The 23,078-nt window shown below is 49.0% G+C and overlaps 1 protein-coding gene across 3 annotated transcripts in view; it reads left to right on the forward strand.

Moving 5' to 3' along the window:
- CDK1 (cyclin dependent kinase 1) overlaps positions 1-23,078 on the forward strand; it is a 131,304-nt gene that overhangs the window by 56,910 nt on the left and 51,316 nt on the right. For all 3 annotated transcript variants that reach the window (XM_063961802.1, XM_063961804.1, XM_063961803.1), the window contains exon 6: positions 10,777-10,940. In XM_063961802.1, coding sequence (XP_063817872.1) covers positions 10,777-10,940 — 164 coding nt within the window. The remainder of the gene's footprint in view (positions 1-10,776; positions 10,941-23,078) is intronic.

Raw genomic sequence — 23,078 nt, forward strand, 5'->3', positions numbered from 1 at the left:
CTATATGGAGATATTTAACCCCTGCCTGGATTCACTAAATAGCGGGAGACGAGCCCGCCGGAAAAGGGGCGGGGCCTATCTCCTCAGCACACGGCGCCATTTCCTCTCACAGCTCCGCTGGTCAGGACGGCTCCCAGGTCTCTCCCCTGCACTGCACTACAGAAACAGGGTAAAACAGAGAGGGGGGGCAAATTTATGGCGATATTTTGATTTATATAAAGCAGCTATAAGGGAGCACTTATTATAAGGCTATCCCTGTTATATATAGCGCTTTTGGTGTGTGCTGGCAAACTCTCCCTCTGTCTCCCCAAAGGGCTAGTGGGTCCTGTCTTCGTTAGGAGCATTCCCTGTGTGTCTGCTGTGTGTCGGTACGTGTGTGTCGACATGTATGAGGACGATATTGGTGTGGAGGCGGAGCAATTGCCAAATATGAGGATGTCACCCCCTAGGGAGTCGACACCAGAATGGATGCCTTTATTTATGGAACTACGGGATAGTGTCAACACGCTAAAGCAGTCGTTTGACGACATGAGACGGCCGGACAATCAATTAGTGCCTGTCCAGGCGACTCAAACACAGTCAGGGGCTGTGAAACGCCCTTTGCCTCAGTCGGTCGACACAGACCCAGACACAGGCACTGACTCCAGTGGTGACGGTGACGAATCAACCGTATTTTCTCTATCGTCCTAGTGGATGCTGGGGTTCCTGAAAGGACCATGGGGAATAGCGGCTCCGCAGGAGACAGGGCACAAAAAGCAAAGCTTTAGGATCAGGTGGTGTGCACTGGCTCCTCCCCCTATGACCCTCCTCCAAGCCAGTTAGATTTTTGTGCCCGGCCGAGAAGGGTGCAATCTAGGTGGCTCTCCTAAAGAGCTGCTTAGAAAAGTTTAGCTTAGGTTTTTTATTTTACAGTGAGTCCTGCTGGCAACAGGATCACTGCAACGAGGGACTTAGGGGAGAAGAAGTGAACTCACCTGCGTGCAGGATGGATTGGCTTCTTGGCTACTGGACATCAGCTCCAGAGGGACGATCACAGGTACAGCCTGGATGGTCACCGGAGCCTTGCCGCCGGCCCCCTTGCAGATGCTGAAGTAAGAAGAGGTCCAGAATCGGCGGCAGAAGACTCCTCAGTCTTCTAAAGGTAGCGCACAGCACTGCAGCTGTGCGCCATTTTCCTCTCAGCACACTTCACACGGCAGTCACTGAGGGTGCAGGGCGCTGGGAGGGGGGCGCCCTGGGAGGCAAATGAATACCTATTTTGGCTAAAAATACCTCACATATAGCCTCCGGAGGCTATATGGAGATATTTAACCCCTGCCAGAATCCGTTAAGAGCGGGAGACGAGGCCGCCGAAAAAGGGGCGGGGCCTATCTCCTCAGCACACAGCGCCATTTTCCCTCACAGAAAGGCTGGAGGGAAGGCTCCCAGGCTCTCCCCTGCACTGCACTACAGAAACAGGGTTAAAACAGAGAGGGGGGGCACTAATTTGGCGATATGCTTATATATATATTAAGATGCTATAAGGGAAAACACTTATATAAGGTTGTCCCTATATAATTATAGCGTTTTTGGTGTGTGCTGGCAAACTCTCCCTCTGTCTCTCCAAAGGGCTAGTGGGTCCTGTCCTCTATCAGAGCATTCCCTGTGTGTGTGCTGTGTGTCGGTACGTGTGTGTCGACAGGTAGGAGGACGATGTTGGTGAGGAGGCGGAGCAATTGCCTGTAATGGTGATGTCACTCTCTAGGGAGTCGACACCGGAATGGATGGCTTATTTAGGAAATTACGTGATAATGTCAACACGCTGCAAGGTCGGTTGACGACATGAGACGGCCGACAAACAATTAGTACGGTCCAGACGTCTCAAAAACACCGTCAAGGGTTTTAAAACGCCCGTTTACTTTAGTCGGTCGACACAGACACAGACAGGGACACTGAATCCAGTGTCGACGGTGAATAAACAAACGTATTCCTTATTAGGGCCACACGTTAAAGGCAATGAAGGAGGTGTTACGTATTTCTGATACTACAAGTACCACAAAAGAGGGTATTATGTGGGATGTGAAAAAACTACCATAGTTTTTCCTGAATCAGATAAATTAAATAAAGTGTGTGATGATGCGTGGGTTCCCCCCGATAGAAAATTATGGGCGGTATACCCTTTCCCGCCAGAAGTTAGGGCGCGTTGGGAAACACCCCTTAGGGTGGATAAGGCGCTCACACGCTTATCAAAACAAGTGGCGGTACCGTCTATAGATAGGGCCGTCCTCAAGGACCAGCTGACAAGGCTGGAAAATATAATAAAAAGTATATACACACATACTGGTGTTATACTGCGGCCAGCGATCGCCTCAGCCTGGATGTGCAGAGCTAGGGTGGCTTGGTCGGATTCCCTGACTAAAAATATTGATACCCTTGACAGGGACAGTATTTTATTGACTATAGAGCATTTCTATATATGCGAGATGCACAGAGGGATATTTGCACTCTGGCATCATGAATAAACGCGATGTCCATAACTGCCAGAAGATGTTATGGACACGACAGTGGTCAGGTGATGCAGATTCCAAACGGCACAGTATGGCCGTATACAGGAAGAGGACTTGTTTGGGGTCGGTCCATCGGACCTGGTGGTCACGGCAACTGCTGGAAAATCCACCGTTTTTTACCCTAAGTCACATCTCTGCAGAAAAAGACACCGTCTTTTCAGCCTCAGTCCTCTCGTCCCTATAAGAACATATCTGCCCAGGGATAGAGGAAAGGGAAGAAGACTGCAGCAGGCAGCCCATTCCCAGGAACAGAAGCGTTCCACCGCGTCTGACAAGTTCTCAGCATTGCGCTGAGACCGTACAGGACCCCTGGATCCTACAAGTAGTATCCCGGGGGTACAGATGGGAATGTCGAGACGTTTCCCCTTCGCAGGCTCCTGAAGTCTGCTTTACCAAGTCTCCCTCCGACAAGGAGGTAGTATGGGAAAAAATTCACAAGCTGTATTCCCAGCAGGTGATAATTAAATTACCCCTCCTACTACAGAAAAGGGGTATTATTCCACACTATATTGTGGTACTGAAGCCAGAAGGCTAGGTGAGACTTATTCTAAAAAATTTTTTTTGAACACTTACAAAGGTTCAAATTAAGATGAAGTCACTCAGAGCAGTGATAACGAACCAGGAATAAGGGGACTATATAGTGTCCCGGGACATCAGGGATGCTTACCTCTATGTCCCAAATTTGCCCTTCTCACTAAGGGTACCTCAGGTTCGTGGTGCAGAACTGTCACTATCAGTTTCAGACGCTGCCGTTTGGATTGTCCACGGCACCCTGGGGTCTTTACCAAGGTAATGGCCGAATTGATGATTCTTCTTCGAAGAAAAGGCGTCTTAATTATCCCTTACTTAGACTATCTCCTGATAGGGGCATAGTCCAGGGAACAGTTGGAGGTCGGAGTAGCACTATCTCGGATACTGCTACAATCAGCACGGGTGGATTCTAAATATTCCAAAATCGCAGCTGATCCCGACGACACGTCTGCTGTGCCTAGGGATGATTCTGGACACAGTCCAGAAAAAGGTGTTTCTCCCGGAAGAGAAAGCCAGGGAGTTATCCGAGCAAGTCAGGAACCTCCTAAAAACAGTGCATCATTGCACAAGGGTCCTGGTAAAAATGGTGGCTTCCTACGAAGCAATTCCATTCGGCAGATTTCACGTAAGAACTTTTCAGTGGGATCTGCTGGACAAATGGTCCGGATCGCATCTTCAGATGCATCAGCGGATAACCCAATATCCAAGGACAAGGGTGTCTCTCCTGTGGTGGTTATAGAGTGCTCATCTTCTAGAGGGCAGCAGATTCGGCATTCAGGATTGGATGCTGGTAACCACGGAGCCCAGCCTGAGAGGCTGGGGAGCAGTCACACAAGGAAAAAATTTCCAGGGAGTGTGATCAAGTATGGAGACTTTTCTCCACATAAATATACTGGAGCTAAGGGTAAATTTATAATGCTCTAAGCTTAGCAAGACCTCTGCTTCAAGGTCAGCCGGTATTGATCCAGTGGGAAAAACATCACGGCAGTCGCCCACGTAAACAGACAGGGCGACACAAGAAGCAGGAGGGCAATGGCAGAAACTGCAAGGACTTTTCGCTGGGCGGAAAATCATGTGATAACACTGTCAGCAGTTTTTCATCCCGGGAATGGAAACTGGGAAGCAGACTTCCTCAGCACGACCTCCACCCGGGAGAGTGGAAACTTCATTGAGAAGTTTTTTCCACATGATTGTAAACCGTTGGGAAATACCAAAGGTGGACATGATGGCGTCCCGTCTGAACAAAAAACGGGACAGGTATTGCGCCAGGTCAAGAGACCCTCAGGCAATAGATGTGGACGTTCTGGTAACACCGTGGGTGTACCAGTCGGTGTATGTGTTCCCTCCTCTGCTTCTCATACCTAAGGTGCTGAGAATTATAAGACGTAGAGGAGTAAGAACTATACTCATGGCTCCGGATTGGCCAAGAAAGACTTGGTACCCGGAACTTCAAGAGATGCTTACAGAGGTCTTATGGCCTCTGCCGCTAAGAAGGGACTTGCTTCAGCAAGTACCATGTCTGTTCCAAGACTTACCGCAGCTGCGTTTGTCGGCATGGCGATGGAAAGCCGGATCCTAAGGGAAAAAAGGCATTCCGGAAGAGGTCATTCCTACCCTGGTCAAAGCCAGAAAGGAGGTGACCGCACAACATTATCACCACGTGTGGCGAAAATATGTTGCGTGGTGTGAGGCCAGGAAGGCCCCACAAAGAAATTTCAACTCGGTCGTTTCCTGCATTTCCTGCAAACAGGAGTGTCTATGGGCCTCAAATTGGGGTCCATTAAGGTTCAAATTCGGCCCTGTAAATTTTCTTCCAGAAAGAATTGGTTTCAGTTCCTGAAGTCCAGAAGTTTGTCAAGGGAGTATTGCATATACAAACCCCTTTTTTGTGCCTCCAGTGGCACTGTGGGATCTCAACGTAGTTCTGGGATTCCTCAAATCACATTGGTTTAAAACCAGTCAAATATGTGGATTTGAAGCATCTCACATAAAAAGTGACCATGCTCTTGGCCCTGGCCTGGACCAGGCGAGTGTCAAATTGGTGGTTTTTTCTCAAAAAAGCCCATATCTGTTTGTCCATTCGGACAGGGCAGAGCTGCGGACTCGTCCCCAGTTCTCTCCCTAAGGTGGTGTCAGTGTTTCACCTGAACCAGCTTATTGTGGTGCCTTGCACCTACTAGGGACTTGGAGGACTCCAAGTTGCTAGGAGTTGTCAGGGCCCTGAAAATATGTTCCAGGACAGCTGGAGTCAGAAAATCTGACTCGCTGTTTATACTGTATGCACCCGACAAGTTGGGTGCGCCTGCTTCTAAGCAGGCGATTGCTCGTTGGATTTGTAACACAATTCAACTTGCACATTCTGAGGCAGGCCTGCCACAGTCTAAATCGGTTAAGGCCCATTCCACAAGGAAGGTGGGCTCATCTTGGGCGGCTGCCCGAGAGGTCTCGGCATTACAACTCTGCCGAGCAGCTACGTGGTCAGGGGAGAACACGTTTGTAAAATTCTACAAATTTGATATCCTGGCAAAAGAGGACCTGGAGTTCTCTCATTCGGTGCTGCAGAGTCATCCGCACTCTCCCGCCCGTTTGGGAGCTTTGGTATAATCCCCATGGTCCTTTCAGGAACCCCAGCATCCACTAGGACGATAGAGAAAATAAGAATTTACTTACCGATAATTCTATTTCTCGGAGTCCGTAGTGGATGCTGGGCGCCCATCCCAAGTGCGGATTATCTGCAATACTTGTACATAGTTACAAAAATCGGGTTATTATTGTTGTGAGCCATCTTTTTAGAGGCTCCGCTGTTATCATACTGTTAACTGGGTTTAGATCACAAGTTGTACGGTGTGATTGGTGTGGCTGGTATGAGTCTTACCCGGGATTCAAAATTCCTCCCTTATTGTGTACGCTCGTCCGGGCACAGTACCTAACTGGCTTGGAGGAGGGTCATAGGGGGAGGAGCCAGTGCACACCACCTGATCCTAAAGCTTTGCTTTTTGTGCCCTGTCTCCTGCGGAGCCGCTATTCCCCATGGTCCTTTCAGGAACCCCAGCATCCACTACGGACTCCGAGAAATAGAATTATCGGTAAGTAAATTCTTATTTTCCAGTAGGGCCACACGTTATATGATTTTGGCAATGAAGGAGGCGTTACATTTAGCTGATACTACAGGTACCACTAAACAGGGTATTATGTGGGGTGTGAAAAAACTACCTATAGTTTTTCCTGAATCAGAAGAATTAAATGACGTGTGTAATGAAGCGTGGGTTGCCCCTGATAAAAAGCTGATAATTTCAAAGAAATTATTGGCATTATACCCTTTCCCGCCAGAGGTTAGGGAGCGCCGGGAAACATCTCCTAGGGTGGACAAGGCGCTAACACGCTTATCTAAACAAGTGGCGTTACCCTCTCCTGAGACGGCCGCACTTAAAGATCCATCAGATAGGAGGATGGAAAATATCCAAAAAAGTATATACACACATGCAGGTGTTATACTACGACCAGCTATAGCGACTGCCTGGATGTGCAGTGCTGGGGTAGTTTGGTCAGAGTCCCTGATTGAAAATATTGATACCCTGGACAGGGACAATATTTTACTGTCGTTAGAACAAATAAAGGATGCATTTCTTTATATGCGTGATGCACAGAGGGATATCTGCACACTGGCATCACGGGTAAGTGCTATGTCCATTTCGGCCAGAAGAGCTTTATGGACGCGACAGTGGACAGGCGATGCGGATTCAAAACGACATATGGAAGTTTTGCCGTATAAAGGGGAGGAGTTAATTGGAGTCGGTCTATCAGATTTGGTGGCCACGGCTACAGCCGGGAAATCCACCTTTCTACCTCAAGTCACTCCCCAACAGAAAAAGGCACCGACTTTTCAACCGCAGCCCTTTCGTTCCTTTAAAAATAAGAGAGCAAAGGGCTATTCATATCTGCCACGAGGCAGAGGTCGAGGGAAGAGACAGCAACAGGCAGCTCCTTCCCAGGAACAGAAGCCTTCCCCGGCTTCTACAAAAGCCTCAGCATGACGCTGGGGCTTCTCAAGCGGACTCGGGGACGGTGGGTGGTCGTCTCAAAAATTACAGCGCGCAGTGGGCTCACTCGCAGGTAGATCCCTGGATCCTGCAGATAATATCTCAGGGGTACAGGTTGGAATTAGAGACAGATCCACCTCGCCGTTTCCTGAAGTCTGCTTTACCAACGTCCCCCTCCGAAAGGGAGACGGTTTTGGAAGCCATTCACAAGCTGTACTCTCAGCAGGTGATAGTCAAGGTACCTCTTCTACAACAAGGGAAGGGGTATTATTCCACTCTTTTTGTGGTACCGAAGCCGGATGGCTCGGTAAGGCCTATTCTAAATCTGAAGTCCTTGAACCTGTACATAAAGATGTTCAAGTTCAAGATGGAGTCACTCAGAGCAGTGATAGCGAACCTGGAAGAGGGGGACTTTATGGTATCCTTGGACATCAAGGATGCGTATCTCCACGTTCCAATTTACCCCTCACACCAGGGGTACCTCAGGTTCGTTGTACAAAACTGTCACTATCAGTTTCAGACGCTGCCGTTCGGATTGTCCACGGCACCTCGGGTCTTTACAAAGGTAATGGCCGAGATGATGATTCTTCTTCGAAGAAAAGGCATATTAATTATCCCATACTTGGACGATCTCCTAATAAGGGCAAGGTCCAGAGAACAGCTAGAGATGGGATTAGCACTGTCTCAAGAAGTGCTAAAACAGCACGGGTGGATTCTGAATATTCCAAAATCCCAGTTAATGCCGACAACTCGTCTGCTGTTCCTAGGGATGATTCTGGACACGGTTCAGAAAAAGGTTTTTCTCCCGGAGGAAAAAGCCAAGGAGTTATCCGAGCTTGTCAGGAACCTCCTAAAACCAGGAAAAGTGTCTGTACATCAATGCACAAGAGTCCTGGGAAAAATGGTGGCTTCTTACGAAGCAATTCCATTCGGCAGATTCCACGCAAGAATTTTCCAAAGGGATCTGTTGGACAAATGGTCAGGGTCGCATCTTCAGATGCACCTGCGGATAACCCTGTCTCCAAGGACAAGGGTGTCTCTTCTGTGGTGGTTGCAGAGTGCTCATCTATTGGAGGGCCGCAGATTCGGCATACAGGATTGGATCCTGGTGACCACGGACGCCAGCCTGAGAGGCTGGGGAGCAGTCACACAAGGAAGAAACTTCCAGGGAGTATGGACGAGCCTGGAAACGTCTCTTCACATAAACATTCTGGAACTAAGAGCAATATACAATGCTCTAAGCCAGGCAGAACCTCTGCTTCAGGGAAAACCGGTGTTGATCCAGTCGGACAACATCACGGCAGTCGCCCATGTGAACAGACAGGGCGGCACAAGAAGCAGGAGTGCAATGGCAGAAGCTGCAAGGATTCTTCGCTGGGCAGAGAATCATGTGATAGCACTGTCAGCAGTGTTCATCCCGGGAGTGGACAACTGGGAAGCAGACTTCCTCAGCAGACACGATCTTCACCCGGGAGAGTGGGGACTTCATCCAGAAGTCTTCCACTTGCTGGTAACCCGTTGGGAAAGACCAATGGTGGACATGATGGCGTCTCGCCTCAACAAAAAACTGGACAGGTATTGCGCCAGGTCAAGAGATCCGCAGGCAATAGCTGTGGACGCGCTGGTAACGCCTTGGGTGTACCAGTCGGTGTATGTGTTTCCTCCTCTGCCTCTCATACCAAAAGTATTGAGAATTATACGGCAAAGAGGCGTAAGGACGATACTAGTGGTTCCGGATTGGCCAAGAAGGACTTGGTACCCGGAACTTCAAGAGATGATCACGGAAGATCCGTGGCCTCTACCTCTAAGGAGGGACTTGCTTCAGCAGGGTCCCTGTCTGTTTCAAGACTTACCGCGGCTGCGTTTGACGGCATGGCGGTTGAACGCCGGATCCTAAAGGAAAAAGGCATGCCGGAAGAAGTCATTCCTACTTTGATTAAAGCAAGGAAGGAAGTAACCGTGCAACATTATCACCGAATTTGGCGAAAATATGTTGCGTGGTGCGAAGATCGGAGTGCTCCGACGGAGGAATTTCAACTGGGTCGATTCCTACATTTCCTGCAATCAGGATTGTCTATGGGTCTCAAATTGGGATCTATTAAGGTTTAAATTTCGGCCCTGTCGATTTTCTTTCAAAAAGAATTGGCTTCAGTCCCTGAAGTCCAGACCTTTGTTAAGGGAGTGCTACATATACAGCCTCCTGTGGTGCCTCCAGTGGCACCGTGGGATCTCAATGTGGTTTTGGACTTTCTAAAATCTCATTGGTTTGAACCACTAAAGAAGGTGGATTTGAAATATCTCACATGGAAAGTGACCATGCTTCTAGCCCTGGCTTCGGCCAGGAGAGTGTCAGAACTGGCAGCTTTATCTTACAAAAGCCCATATCTGATTTTCCATTCGGACAGGGCAGAACTGCGGACTCGTCCGCATTTTCTCCCTAAGGTGGTGTCAGCATTTCATCTGAACCAGCCTATTGTAGTGCCTGCGGCTACAAGTGACTTGGAGGACTCCAAGTTACTGGACGTTGTCAGAGCATTAAAAATATATATTGCAAGGACAGCTGGAGTCAGAAAATCTGACTCGTTGTTTATATTGTATGCACCCAACAAGATGGGTGCTCCTGCGTCTAAGCAGACGATTGCTCGTTGGATCTGTAGCACAATCCAACTTGCACATTCTGTGGCAGGCCTGCCACAGCCTAAATCTGTAAAGGCCCACTCCACAAGGAAGGTGGGCTCATCTTGGGCGTCTGCCCGAGGGGTCTCGGCATTACAACTTTGCCGAGCAGCTACGTGGTCAGGGGAGAACACGTTTGTAAAATTTTACAAATTTGATACTCTGGCTAAGGAGGACCTGGAGTTCTCTCATTCGGTGCTGCAGAGTCATCCGCACTCTCCCGCCCGTTTGGGAGCTTTGGTATAATCCCCATGGTCCTTTCAGGAACCCCAGCATCCACTAGGACGATAGAGAAAATAAGATTTTACTTACCGATAAATCTATTTCTCGGAGTCCGTAGTGGATGCTGGGCGCCCATCCCAAGTGCGGATTATCTGCAATAATTGTACATAGTTATTGTTAACTAATTCGGGTTATTGTTGAAGGAAGCCGTCTTTCAGAGGCTCCGCTGTTATCATACTGTTAACTGGGTTTAGATCACAAGTTGTACGGTGTGATTGGTGTGGCTGGTATGAGTCTTACCCGGGATTCAAAATCCTCCCTTATTGTGTACGCTCGTCCGGGCACAGTACCTAACTGGAGTCTGGAGGAGGGTCATAGGGGGAGGAGCCAGTGCACACCACCTGATCTGGAAAAGCTTTACTTTTTGTGCCCTGTCTCCTGCGGAGCCGCTATTCCCCATGGTCCTTTCAGGAACCCCAGCATCCACTACGGACTCCGAGAAATAGATTTATCGGTAAGTAAAATCTTATTTTTTGAGGGGTGTCGGGTTTCTGATGTTTGGGATGTCGCTGTCTGGATATTGACCGTCTGCATCCAGTCCATCTGGATATCCTATTGAATCCAACTAAATAACAAACTGCACATAAAACATAAAGAATGTTGGGACAAATTGAATATTTGTTAGTTACAAAAAAAAGTTACATATATGCTTTTAAATATAATGCTCTATTAAGCCATAGAATTATTTCTCCTTGCTATAGGTGGTAACCTTGTGGTACAGGGCACCAGAAGTTCTCCTGGGCTCTGTGAGATATTCCACACCAGTTGATGTATGGAGTGTAGGTACCATATTTGCAGAGATTGCCACAAAGAAGCCTATTTTCCATGGCGATTCTGAAATTGATCAGCTCTTCAGAATATTCAGGTATGGATTGGACTCTTGATGTTACGCTAGGTCAGTGGTTCCTAAACTGTCCTCAAAGAACCCCAGCAGTTCACGTTTTTCTCTGACATCCTAAGTGGATGCTGGGACTCCGTAAGGACCATGGGGAATAGCGGCTCCGCAGGAGACTGGGCACAACTAAAGAAAGCTTTAGGACTACCTGGCTCCTCCCACTATGACCCTCCTCCAGACCTCAGTTAGAATCTTGTGCCCGGCTGAGCTGGATGCACACTAGGGGCTCTCCTGAGCTCCTAGAAAGAAAGTATATTTTAGGTTTTTTATTATACAGTGAGATCTGCTGGCAACAGACTCACTGCAGCGAGGGACTAAGGGGAGAAGAAGCGAACCTACCTAACTGGTAGTAGTTTGGGCTTCTTAGGCTACTGGACACCATTAGCTCCAGAGGGATCGACCGCAGGACCCGACCTTGGTGTTCGTTCCCGGAGCCGCGCCGCCGCCCTCCTTACAGAGCCAGAAGCAAGAAGTGTTCCGGAAAATCGTCGGCAGAAGACTTCTGTCTTCAAACAAGGTAGCGCACAGCACTGCAGCTGTGCGCCATTGCTCCTCATGCACACCTCACACTCCGGTCACTGATGGGTGCAGGGCGCTGGGGGGGGGGGGGGCGCCCTGAGGGCAATATAATACACCTTGGCTGGCAAATCATCACAATATATAGTCCCAGGGCTATATATGTGATAAATTACCCCTGCTAGAATCCATGAAAAAGCGGGAGAAAAGTCTGCCGAAAAAGGGGCGGGGCTATCTCCCTCAGCACACTGGCGCCATTTTATCTTCACAGTGCAGCTGGAAGATAGCTCCCCAGGCTCTCCCCTGTAGTTTTCAGGCTCAAAGGGTTAAAAAGAGGGGGGGCACTAAATTTAGGCGAAATATGTGTATACAAGCAGCTATTGGGGGGGGGGAAAAATCACTCAGTTATAGTGTTAATCCCTGCATTATATAGCGCTCTGGTGTGTGCTGGCATACTCCTCTCTCTGTCTCCCCAAAGGACTTTGTGGGGTCCTGTCCTCAGTCAGAACATTCCCTGTGTGTGTGCGGTGTGTCGGTACGGCTGTGTCGACATGTTGGATGAGGAAGGTTACGTGGAGGCGGAGCAGAGGCCGATAAATGGGATGTCGCCCCCTGTGGGGCCGACACCAGAGTGGATGAATAGGTGGAAGGTATTAACCGACAATGTCAACTCCTTACATAAAAGGCTGGATGACGTAACAGCTGTGGGACAGCCGGCTTCTCAGCCCGCGCCTGCCCAGGCGTCTCAAAGGCCATCAGGGGCTCAAAAAACGCCCGTTACCTCAGATGGCACAGATGTCGACACTGAGTCTGACTCCAGTGTCGACTAGGTTGAGATATATACACAATCCACTAGGAACATCCGTTACATGATCTCGGCAATGATAAATGTGTTACACATTTCTGACATGAACCCAAGTACCACATAAAAGGGGTTTTATTTTTGGGGAGAAAAAGCAGCCAGTGTTTTGTTCCCCCATCAGATGAGTGAATGAAGTGTGTAAAGAAGCGTGGGTTCCCCCGATAAGAAACTGGTAATTTCTAAAAAGTTACTGATGGCGTATCCTTTCCCGCCAGAGGATAGGTCATGTTGGGAGATATCCCCTAGGGTGGATAAGGCGCTCACACGTTTGTCAAAAACGGTGGCACTGCCGTCTTAGGATACGGCCACCTTGAAGGAGCCTGCTGATAAAAAGCAGGAGGCTATCCTGAAGTCTGTATATACACACTCAGGTTCTATACTGAGACCTGCAATTGCCTCAGCATAAATAGTGCTGCTGCGGCGTGGTCTGATACCCTGTCAGATAATATTAAAACCCTAGACAGGGATAATATTTTGCTAACATAGAGCATATTAAAGACGTTGTCTTATATATGAAGGATGCACAGAGGGATATTTGCCGGCTGGCATCCAGAATTAATGCAATGTCCATTCTGCCAGGAGGGTATTAGAGACCCGGCAGTGGACAGGTGATGCTGCCTTTAAAAGGCACATGGAGATTCTGCCTTATAAGGGTGAGGAATTGTTTGGGGATGGTCTCTGGGACCTCGTATCCACAGCAACAGCTGGGAAGAAAACATTTTACCTCGGGTTTCCTCACAGCCTAAGAAAGCACCGTATTTTCAGGTACAGTCCTTTCGGCTTCAGAAAAGCAAGCGGGTCAAAGGCGCTTCCTTTCTGCACAGAGACGAGGGAAGAAGGAAAAAGCTGCACCAGACAGCCAGTTCCCAGGATCAAAAATCTTCCCCCGCTTCCTCTGAGTCCACCGCATGACGCTGGGGCTCCACAGGTGGAGACGGATGCGGTGGGGGCGCGTCTCGGGAACTTCAGGGACCAATGGGCTTGCCCACAGGTGGATCCCTAGGTTCTGCAAGTAGTATCACAGGGATACAGGCTGGAGTTCGAGGCGACTCCCCCTCGCTGTTGCCTCACATCAGCCTTGCCGGCTGCCCTCGGAGAAAGGTAGTACTGGCGGCAATTCACAAGCTGTACTTCCAGCAGGTGAAATCAAGGTACCCCTCCTTCAACAAGGCCGGGGGTTACTATTCCAAAATGTTGTGGTACCGAAACCAGACGGTTCGGTGAGACCCATTCTAAAATTGAAATCCTTGAACACTTGTATACGAAGGTTCAAGTTCAAAATGGAATCGCTCAGGGCGATTATTGCAAGCCTGGAGAATTTCAGGGTATCACTGGACATCAAGGATGCTTACCTGCATGTCCCTATTTACCCTCTTCACCAGGAGTACCTCAAAATTGTGGTACAGGATTGTCATTACCAATTCCAGCCGTTGCCGTTGGTCTGTCCCCGGCACCGAGGGTATTTACCAAGGTAATGGCCGAAATAATTATCCCGTACTTGGATGATCTCCTTATAAAGGCGAGGTCCAGGGAGCAGTTGTTCGTCGGAGTAGCACTATCTCGGGAAGTGCTACAACAGCACGGCTGGATTCTGAATATTCCAAAGTCGCAGCTGGTTCCTACGACGCGTCTACTGTTCCCGGGTATGGTTCTGGACACAGAACAGGATAAAAAGGGTTTCTCCCGGAGGAGAAGTCCAAGGAGTTGTCGTCTCTAGACAGAGACCTCCTAATACAGGTGTCGGTGCATCAATGCACGCGAGCCCTGGGAAAGATGGTAGCTTCTTACGAAGAAATTCCATTCGCCAGGTCCCATGCAAGGATCTTCCAGTGGGATCTGTGGGACAAGTGGTCCGGGTCGCATCTTCAGATGCATCGGCGGATAACCCTGTCTCCAAGGGCCAGGGTGTCGCTGTTGTGGTGGCTGCAGAGTGCTCATCTTCTAGGGGGCCGCAGATTCGGCATACAGGACTGGGTCCTGGTGACCACGGATGCCAGCCTCCGAGGCTGGGGGGCAGTCACACAGGGAAGAAACTTCCAAGGCCTATGGAAAAGTCAGGAGACTTCCCTACACATAAATGTTCTGGAACTAAGGGCCTTTTACAATGCCCTAAGTCAGGCTAGACCCTGCTTCAACACCGGCCGGTGCTGATCCAGTCAGACAACATCACGGCAGTCGCTCATGTAAACCGACAGGGCGGCACAAGAAGCAGGATGGCGATGGCAGAAGCCACAAGGATTTTCCGATGGGCGGAAAATCATGTGTTAGCACTGTCAGCAGTGTTCATTCCCGGAGTGGACAACTGAGAAGCAGACTTTCTCAGCAGACACGACCTCCACCCGGGAGAGTGGGGACTTCATCCAGAAGTCTTCCAAATGATTGTACACCGTTGGGAAAGGCCACAGGTGGACATGATGGCGTCCCGCCTCAACAAAAAGCTACAAAGATGTAGCGCCAGGTCAAGGGACCCTCAGGCGATAGCTGTGGACGCTCTGGTAACACCGTGGTTGTACCAGTCGGTGTATGTGTTACCTTCTCTGCCTCTCTTACCCAGGGTAATGAGAATAATGAGAGGAGTAAGAACTATACTCATTGTTCCGGATTGGCCAAGAAGAGCTTGGTACCCAGAACTCCAAGAAATGATCTCAGAGGACCCATGGCCTCTGCCGCTCAGACAGGACCTGCTGCAGCAGGGGGCCTGTCTGTACCAAGACGTACCGCGGCTGCGTTTGACGGCATGGCGGTTGAATGCCGGATCCTGAAGGAAAAGGGCATTCCGGAGGAAGTTATCCCTATGCTAATTAAAGCTAGGAAAGAAGTGAACGCAAACCATTATCACCGCATATGGCGGAAATATGTTGCGTGCTGTGAGGCCAGGAAGGCCCCAAAGGAGGAATTTCAGCTAGGTCTATTTCTGCACTTCCTACTGTAAGAGGTGACTATGGGCCTAAAATTGGGTTCCATTAAGGTCCAGATTTCGGCTCTATCGATTTTCTTCCAAATTAGAACTGGCTTCACTGCCTGAAGTTCAGACTTTTGTTAAGGGAGTGCTGCATAGTCAGCCCCCGTTTGTGCCTCCAGTGGCACCGTGGGATCTCAACGTGGTTAGATTTCCTGAAGTCGCATTGGGTTGAGCCACTTAAATACGTGGAGCTACAATACCTCACGTGGAAAGTGGTCATGCTGTGGGCCTTGGCGTCGGCCAGGCGTGTATCAGAATTGGCGGCTTTGTCATGCAAAAGCCCTTATCTGTATTTTTATATGGATAAGGCGGAATTGAGGACTCGTTCCCAATTCCTTCCTAAGGTGGTATCAGTTTTTCATGTGAACCAACCTATTGTGGTGCCTGCGGCTACTTGGGACTTGGAGGATTCCAAGTTACTGGACGTAGTCAGGGCCCTGAAAAGTATATGTTTCCAGGACGGCTGGAGTCAGGAAAACTGACTCGCTATTTATCCTGTATGCACCCAACAAGCTGGGTGCTCCTGCTTCTAAGCAGACTTTTGCTCGCTTGATCTGTAGCACGCTACTACTTGCACATTCTGCGGCTGGACTGCCGCACCCTAAATCTGTAAAAGCCCATTCCACGAGGAAAGTGGGCTCTTCTTGGGCGGCTGCCCGAGGGGTCTTGGCTTTACAAATTTGCCGAGCTGTTACTTGGTCGGGTTCAAACACTTTTGCAAGAGTCTACAAGTTTGATACCATGGCTGAGGAGGACCTAGAGTTTGCTCATTCGGTGCTGCAGAGTCATCCGCACTCTCCCGCCCGTTTGGGAGCTTTGGTATAATCCCCATGGTCTTTACGGAGTCCCAGCATCCACTTAGGACGTCAGAGAAAATAAGATTTTACTTACCGGTAAATCTATTTCTCGTAGTCCGTAGTGGATGCTGGGCGCCCATCCCAAGTGCGGATTGTCTGCAATACTTGTATATAGTTATTGCCTAACTAAAGGGTTATTGTTGAGCCATCTGTTGAGAGGCTCAGTTATATTTCATACTGTTAACTGGGTATAGTATCACGAGTTGATATGAGTCTTACCCGGGATTCAAAATCCTTCCTTATGGTGTCGGCTCTTTCGGGCACAGTATCCTAACTGAGGTCTGGAGGAGGGTCATAGTGGGAGGAGCCAGTGCACACCAGGTAGTCCTAAAGCTTTCTTTAGTTGTGCCCAGTCTCCTGCGGAGCCGCTATTCCCCATGGTCCTTACGGAGTCCCAGCATCCACTACGGACTACGAGAAATAGATTTACCGGTGAGTAAAATCTTATTTTTCCTGGGCACCTCACAGAATCATAAGTGTAATGATTGGCTTCACCTGTGGCTCTTTTAAAATGTCAGTGAGTAATAAATACACCTGCGCAGCACGTTGGTGACCTGGAAAACATGAACTGTTGGGAAGGGGGGGGGGGGAGGGGGGGAGAGACAGAGTTTGGGAACTACTGTACTTAATGGTCTAAGTGCTTTTTTTGATCTTTGGCTCCAATCTTGAAATGGGCATATTTTAGCATTAACCTGCCACTGTTAGGCAGGTGCCGCATGTAATGAGTAGTTTAAAGATAATCACCTGTGCAGCATCCTGCATGGACAGTGTGAAAACTTTCCTTTTTTAAATCTTGTACATGTATTTGTTAATTAGTAGCACTATAGACCGTATGGGCTATAGAGATTATGACCATGTTTGCACATGCTGACACAAGTGCTGTTTCTCCTTCAGCTAAACTTGCTGTTGGTATTGGTAGCGTATGTTGGTGACATTAGACCTTTGATCAATTATAGTCAAGTAAACCAGTGCAGATTGTCACACTATAGGAAGCCCTAACACTGAGGTAACTGCAGCATTTTTCAAAGCTGCATTATCTTTATCCTTTTTTGGCCTCAATCTAAAGCGTAATGGAGAACATAACTATTTTTGCATGAAGACTTGGGACTGAACAGGGAAATTCATGTGTCTGAAAGGGGTATTGGGTTTAATTAAGCAAATGTGCATATACGCTGATTGGTGATTCACCTGGGACTAATTTAATCAAGGACACAAACCTCTTAATGGTTGCCACTAGACAATTTATGAATCTTCTGCTTTGCAATGAACACCACAATCACGGAGTGACCCACAACAGATGAGTAGTTGAAGTTAAAGTGTGTTAGGTGTCACTGGCACTCCAACTTTTTTTCTCTTACGTCCTAGAGCAGAGGCTCTCAAACTCGGTCCTCGGGGGCACAACACTGCATGTTTTGCAGGTCTCCACAGAATTGCAAGTGAAATAATTAGCTCCACCTGTGGACCTTTTTAAAATGTGTCAGTAAGTAATACACCTGTGCACCTGCTGGGTTACCTGCAAAACATGCACCGTGTGTTCCCCCCGAGGACCGAGTTTGAGAACCTCTGTCCTAGAGGATGCTGGGGACTCCAAAAGGACCATGGGGTTTAGACGGGATCCGCAGGGGACATGGGCACACTAAGACTTTTACTGGGTGTGAACTGGCTCCTCCCTCTATGCCCCTCCTCCAGACCTAAGTTAGACTCTGTGCCCAGGAGAGACTGGATACATACTAAGGGAGCTCTACTGAGTTTCTCTGAAAAAGACTTAGGTTTTTTATTTTCAGAGAGACCTGCTGGCTACAGGCTCTCTGCTTCGTGGGACTGAGAGGAGAGAAGTCAGACCTACTTCTATTGAGTTAAGGGCTCTGCTTCTTGGGCTACTGGACACCATTAGCTCCAGAGGGTTCGATCACTTGGTTCGCCTAGCTGCTTGTTCCCGGAGCCGCGCCGTCAACCCCCTCACAGAAGACAGAAGCCGGGTGAGTATGCAGAAGACTTCAGTGACTGCAGAAGACTTCAGTAACGGAGGTACAGCGCAGCGGTCGCGCTGCACTCCATGCTCCCACACACCAACGGCACTCACAGGGCGCTGGGGGGGGGGAAGCGCCCTGGGCAGCAAGTTACTGAGGTGATTAAAACTGGCAAAAAAGGCAGGGGCACTAAGTATGAATCCCCCGCCAGTATAAAGATTTAAGCGGGACTACAGCACGCCGGGAAGGGGCGGGGTTTAGCCGCACAGCTTACCAGCGAACTTTTATCTCTTCACAGTGCATGCAGAGACGCTGTCCCGGACCTCCACTCTCCTTACAAGTACAAGGGAGGGGGTGGGGGGGAGAGACAGGCAATTGGTGCTATATTTATTTATATACATATGCATACACACACACCATATATTATTATTATTTCTCTAACGTCCTAAGTGGATGCTGGGGACTCCGTAAGGACCATGGGGAATAGCGGCTCCGCAGGAGTCTGGGCACATCTAAAAAAAACTTTAGGACCACCTGGTGTGCACTGGCTCCTCCCCCTATGACCCTCCTCCAAGCCTCAGTTAGATCTCTGTGCCCGAACGAGAAGGGTGCACACTAAGGGCTCTCCTGAGCTTCTTGGTGAAAGTTTTAGATTAGGTTTGTTATTTTCAGTGAGACCTGCTGGCAACAGGCTCACTGCATCGAGGGACTAAGGGGGAGAAGAAGCGAACTCACCTGCGTGCAGAGTGGATTGGGCTTCTTGGCTACTGGACATTAGCTCCAGAGGGACGATCACAGGTTCAGCCTGGATGGGTCCCGGAGCCGCGCCGCCAGCCCCCTTACAGAGCCAGAAGAGCGAAGAGGTCCGGAAAAATCGGCGGCAGAAGACGTTCCTGTCTTCAATAAGGTAGCGCACAGCACCGCAGCTGTGCGCCATTGCTCTCAGCACACTTCATACTCCGGTCACTGAGGGTGCAGGGCGCTGGGGGGGGCGCCCTGAGACGCAATAAAACACAATAAAAATACCTTACATGGCAAAAAATACATCACATATAGCTCCTGGGCTATATGGATGCATTTAACCCCTGCCAGAATATACAGAAAAACGGGAGATAGGCTCCGCCCCTTTTCCGGCGGCCTTATCTCCTCAGCACACTGGCGCCATTTTCCCTCACAGCTCAGTTGGAGGGAAGCTCCCTGGCTCTCCCCTGCAGTCACTACACTACAGAAAGGGTTAAAAAGAGAGGGGGGCACTAATTAGGCGCAGTATTAAAACATACAGCAGCTATAAGGGGGAAAAACACTTATATAAGGTTATCCCTGTGTGTGTGTATGTATGTATGTATGTATGTATGTATGTATGTATATGTATATATATATATATATATATATATATATATATATATATATATATATATATATATATATATATATATATATATATATATATCGCGCTCTGGTGTGTGCTGACAAACTCTCCCTCTGTCTCCCCAAAGGGCTAGTGGGGTCCTGTCCTCTATCAGAGCATTCCCTGTGTGTGTGCTGTGTGTCGGTACGTTTGTGTCGACATGTATGAGGAGAAAAATGATGTGGAGACGGAGCAGATTGTCTGTAATAGTGATGTCACCCCCTAGGGGGTCGACACCTGAGTGAATGTACTGTTGAAAATTACGTGACCGTGTCAGCGCTGTATAAAAGACATTGGTTGACATGAGACAGCCGGCTACTCAGCTTGTGCATGTCCAGACGTCTCATAGGCCGTCAGGAGCTCTAAAGCGCCCGTTACCTCAGATGGCAGATACAGACGCCGACACGGATACTGACTCTTGTGTCGACGGTGAAGAGACAACCGTGATTTCCAATAGGGCCACACGTTACATAATTGAGGCAATGGAAAATGTTTACACATTTCTGATAATATGAGTACCACCAAAAAGGGGTATTATGTTTGGTGAGGAAAAACTACCTGTAGTTTTCCTGAATCTGAGAAATAAAATGAGGTGTGTGATGCGTGGGTTTCCCCCGATAATAATTTCTAAAAAGTTATTGGCAGTATACCTTTTCCCGCCAGAGGTTAGGGTGCGTTGGGAAACACCCCCTAGGGGGGTTAAGGCGCTCACACGCTTGTAAGAACAAGGGCTCTACCCTCTCCTGAGATGGCCGCCCTTAAGGATCCTGCTGATAAAAGCAGGAGGGTATCCTAAAATGTATTTACACACATAATGGTGTTATACTGCGACCAGCAATCGCCTCAGCCTGGATGTGCAGTGCTGGGTTGGCGTGGTCGGATTCCCTGACTGGAAATATTGATATCCTAGATAAGGACAGTATATTATTGCCTATAGAGCATTTAAAAGATGCATTTCTATATATGCATGATGCACAGCGGAATATTTGCCGACTGGCATCAAGTATAAGTGCGTTGTCCAATTCCACCAGTAAAGTGGTCAGGTGATGCGGATTCCAAACGGCATTTGGAAGAATTGCCTTAAAAAGGGGACATTTGGGGTCGGTCTTTCAGACCTGGTGGCCACGGCAACAGCTGGGATATCCACGTTTGTACCCCAGGTCGCCTCTCAAAATAAGACGCCGTATTATCAGGCGCAGTCCTTTGTTGGCAAGCGGACAAAAGGTTCCTCTTTTCTGCTCGTGACAGAGGGAGAGGAAAAAGGCTGCTGAGATCAGCCAGTTCACAGGAACAGAAACCCTTTCCCGCCTCTGCCAAGCCCTCAGTATGACGCTAGGGCTTTACAAGCTCAGGCACGGTGGGGGCCCGTTCTCAATGAATTTCAGTGCGCAGTGGGCTCACTCGCAAGTAGACCCCTGGATCCTTCAGGTAATATCTCAGGGGTACAAATTGGAATTCGAGACGTCTCCCCCTCGCCGTTTCCAAAAGTCGGTTTTACCGACGTCTCCCTCTGACAGGGAGGCAGTTTTGGAAGCCATTCACAAGCTGTATTCCCAGCAGGTGATAATCAAGGTACCCCTCCTGCAACAGGGAACGGGGTATTATCCCACACTATTGTGGTACCGAAGCCAGACGGCTCGGTGAGACTGTTTCTAAATCTAAAATCTTTGAACACTTACATACAGAGGTTCAAATTCAAGATTGAGTCACTCAGAGCAGTGATTGCGAACCTGGAAGAAGGGGACTACATGATGTCTCGGGACATCAAGGATGCTTACCTTCAGGTCAAAATTTACCCTTCTCACCAAGGGTACCTCAGGTTATGGTACAGAACTGTCACTATCAGTTCAGACGCTGCCGTAGGGATGGTCCACGGCACCCCGGGTCTTTACCAAGGTATTGGCCGAAATGATGATATTCCTTCGAAGGAAGGGAATTTTAGTTATCCCTTACTTGGACGATTCCCTGATAAGGGTAAGATCCAGGGAACAGTTGGAGGTCGGTGTAGCACTATCTCAGGTAGTGTTGCGGCAGCACGATTGGATTCTCAATATTCCAAAATCGCAGCTGGTTCCGACGACTTGTCTTCTGTTCCTAGGGATGATCCTGGACACAGTCTAGAACAAAGGTGTTTCTCCCGGAAGAGAAAGCCAGGGAGTTATCCGAGCTAGTCAGGAACCTCCTAAAACCGAGCCAAGTCTCAGTGCATCAATGCACAAGGGTTCTGGGTAAGAATGGTGGCTTCCTACGCAGCAATCCCATTCGGCAGATTCCACGCAAGAACTTTCCAGTGGGACTTACTGGAAAAATGGTCCGGGTCGCATCTTCAGATGCATCAGCGGATAACCCTGTCACCAAGGACAAGGGTGTCCCTCCTGTGGTGGTTGCAGAGTGCTCATCTTCTAGAGGGCCGCAGATTAGGCATTCAGGACTGGGTCCTGGTGACCACGGATGCCAGCCTGCGAGGCTGGGGAGCAGTCACACAGGGAAGGAATATCCAGGGCTTATGGTCAAGCCTGGAGACATCACTTCACATAAATATCCTGAAGCTAAGGGACATTTACAATGCTCTAAGCTTAGCAAGACCTCTGCTTCAAGGTCAGCCGGTGTTGATCCAGTCGGACAACATCACGGCAGTCACCCACGTAAACAGACAGGGTGGCACAAGAAGCAGGAGGGCAATGGCAGAAGCTGCAAGGATTCTTCGCTGGGCGGAAAATCATGTGATATCACTGTCAGCAGTATTCATTCCGGGAGTGGACAACTGGGAAGCAGACTTCCTCAGCACGACCTCCACCCGGGAGAGTGGGGACTTCACCCAGAAGTCTTCCACATGATTAAAAACTCGACAGGTATTGCGCCAGGTCCAGGGACCCTCAGGCAATAAGCTGTAGACGCTCTGGTAACACCGTGGGTGTACCAGTCAGGGTATGTGTTCCCTCCTCTGCCTCTCATACCCAAGGTACTGAGATTGATAAGATGGAGAGGAGTAAGCTCTATATTCGTGGTTCCGGATTGGCCAAGAAGGACTTGGTAACCGGAACTTCAAGAGATGCTCACGGAGATCCGTGGCCTCTACCTCTAAGAAGGGACCTGCTCCAGCAAGGACCCTGTCTGTTCCAAGACTTACCGCGGCTGCGTTTGACGGCATGGCGGTTGAACGCCGGATCCTGAAGGAAAAAAGGCATTCCGGATGAAGTCATCCCTATCCTGATCAAAGCCAGGAAGGATGTAACCGCAAAAACATTATCACCGCAATTGGCGAAAATATGTTGCGTGGTGCGAGGCCAGTAAGGCCCGACGGAGGAAATTCAACTGGGTCGATTCCTACATTTCCTGCAAACAGGAGTGTCTATGGGCCTGAAATTGGGGTCCATTAAGGTTCAAATTTCGGCCCTGTCAATTTTCTTCCAAAAAGAACTAGCTTCAGTCCCTGAAGTTCAGACGTTTGTAAAAGGGGTACTGCATATACAGCCTCCTTTTGTGCCTCCAGTGGCACTTTGGGATCTCAATGTAGTTTTGGGTTCCAAAAG

Source organism: Pseudophryne corroboree, chromosome 3 (genome assembly GCF_028390025.1).
Source record: "Pseudophryne corroboree isolate aPseCor3 chromosome 3, aPseCor3.hap2, whole genome shotgun sequence".
Classification (NCBI taxonomy): Eukaryota; Metazoa; Chordata; class Amphibia; order Anura; family Myobatrachidae; genus Pseudophryne; species Pseudophryne corroboree.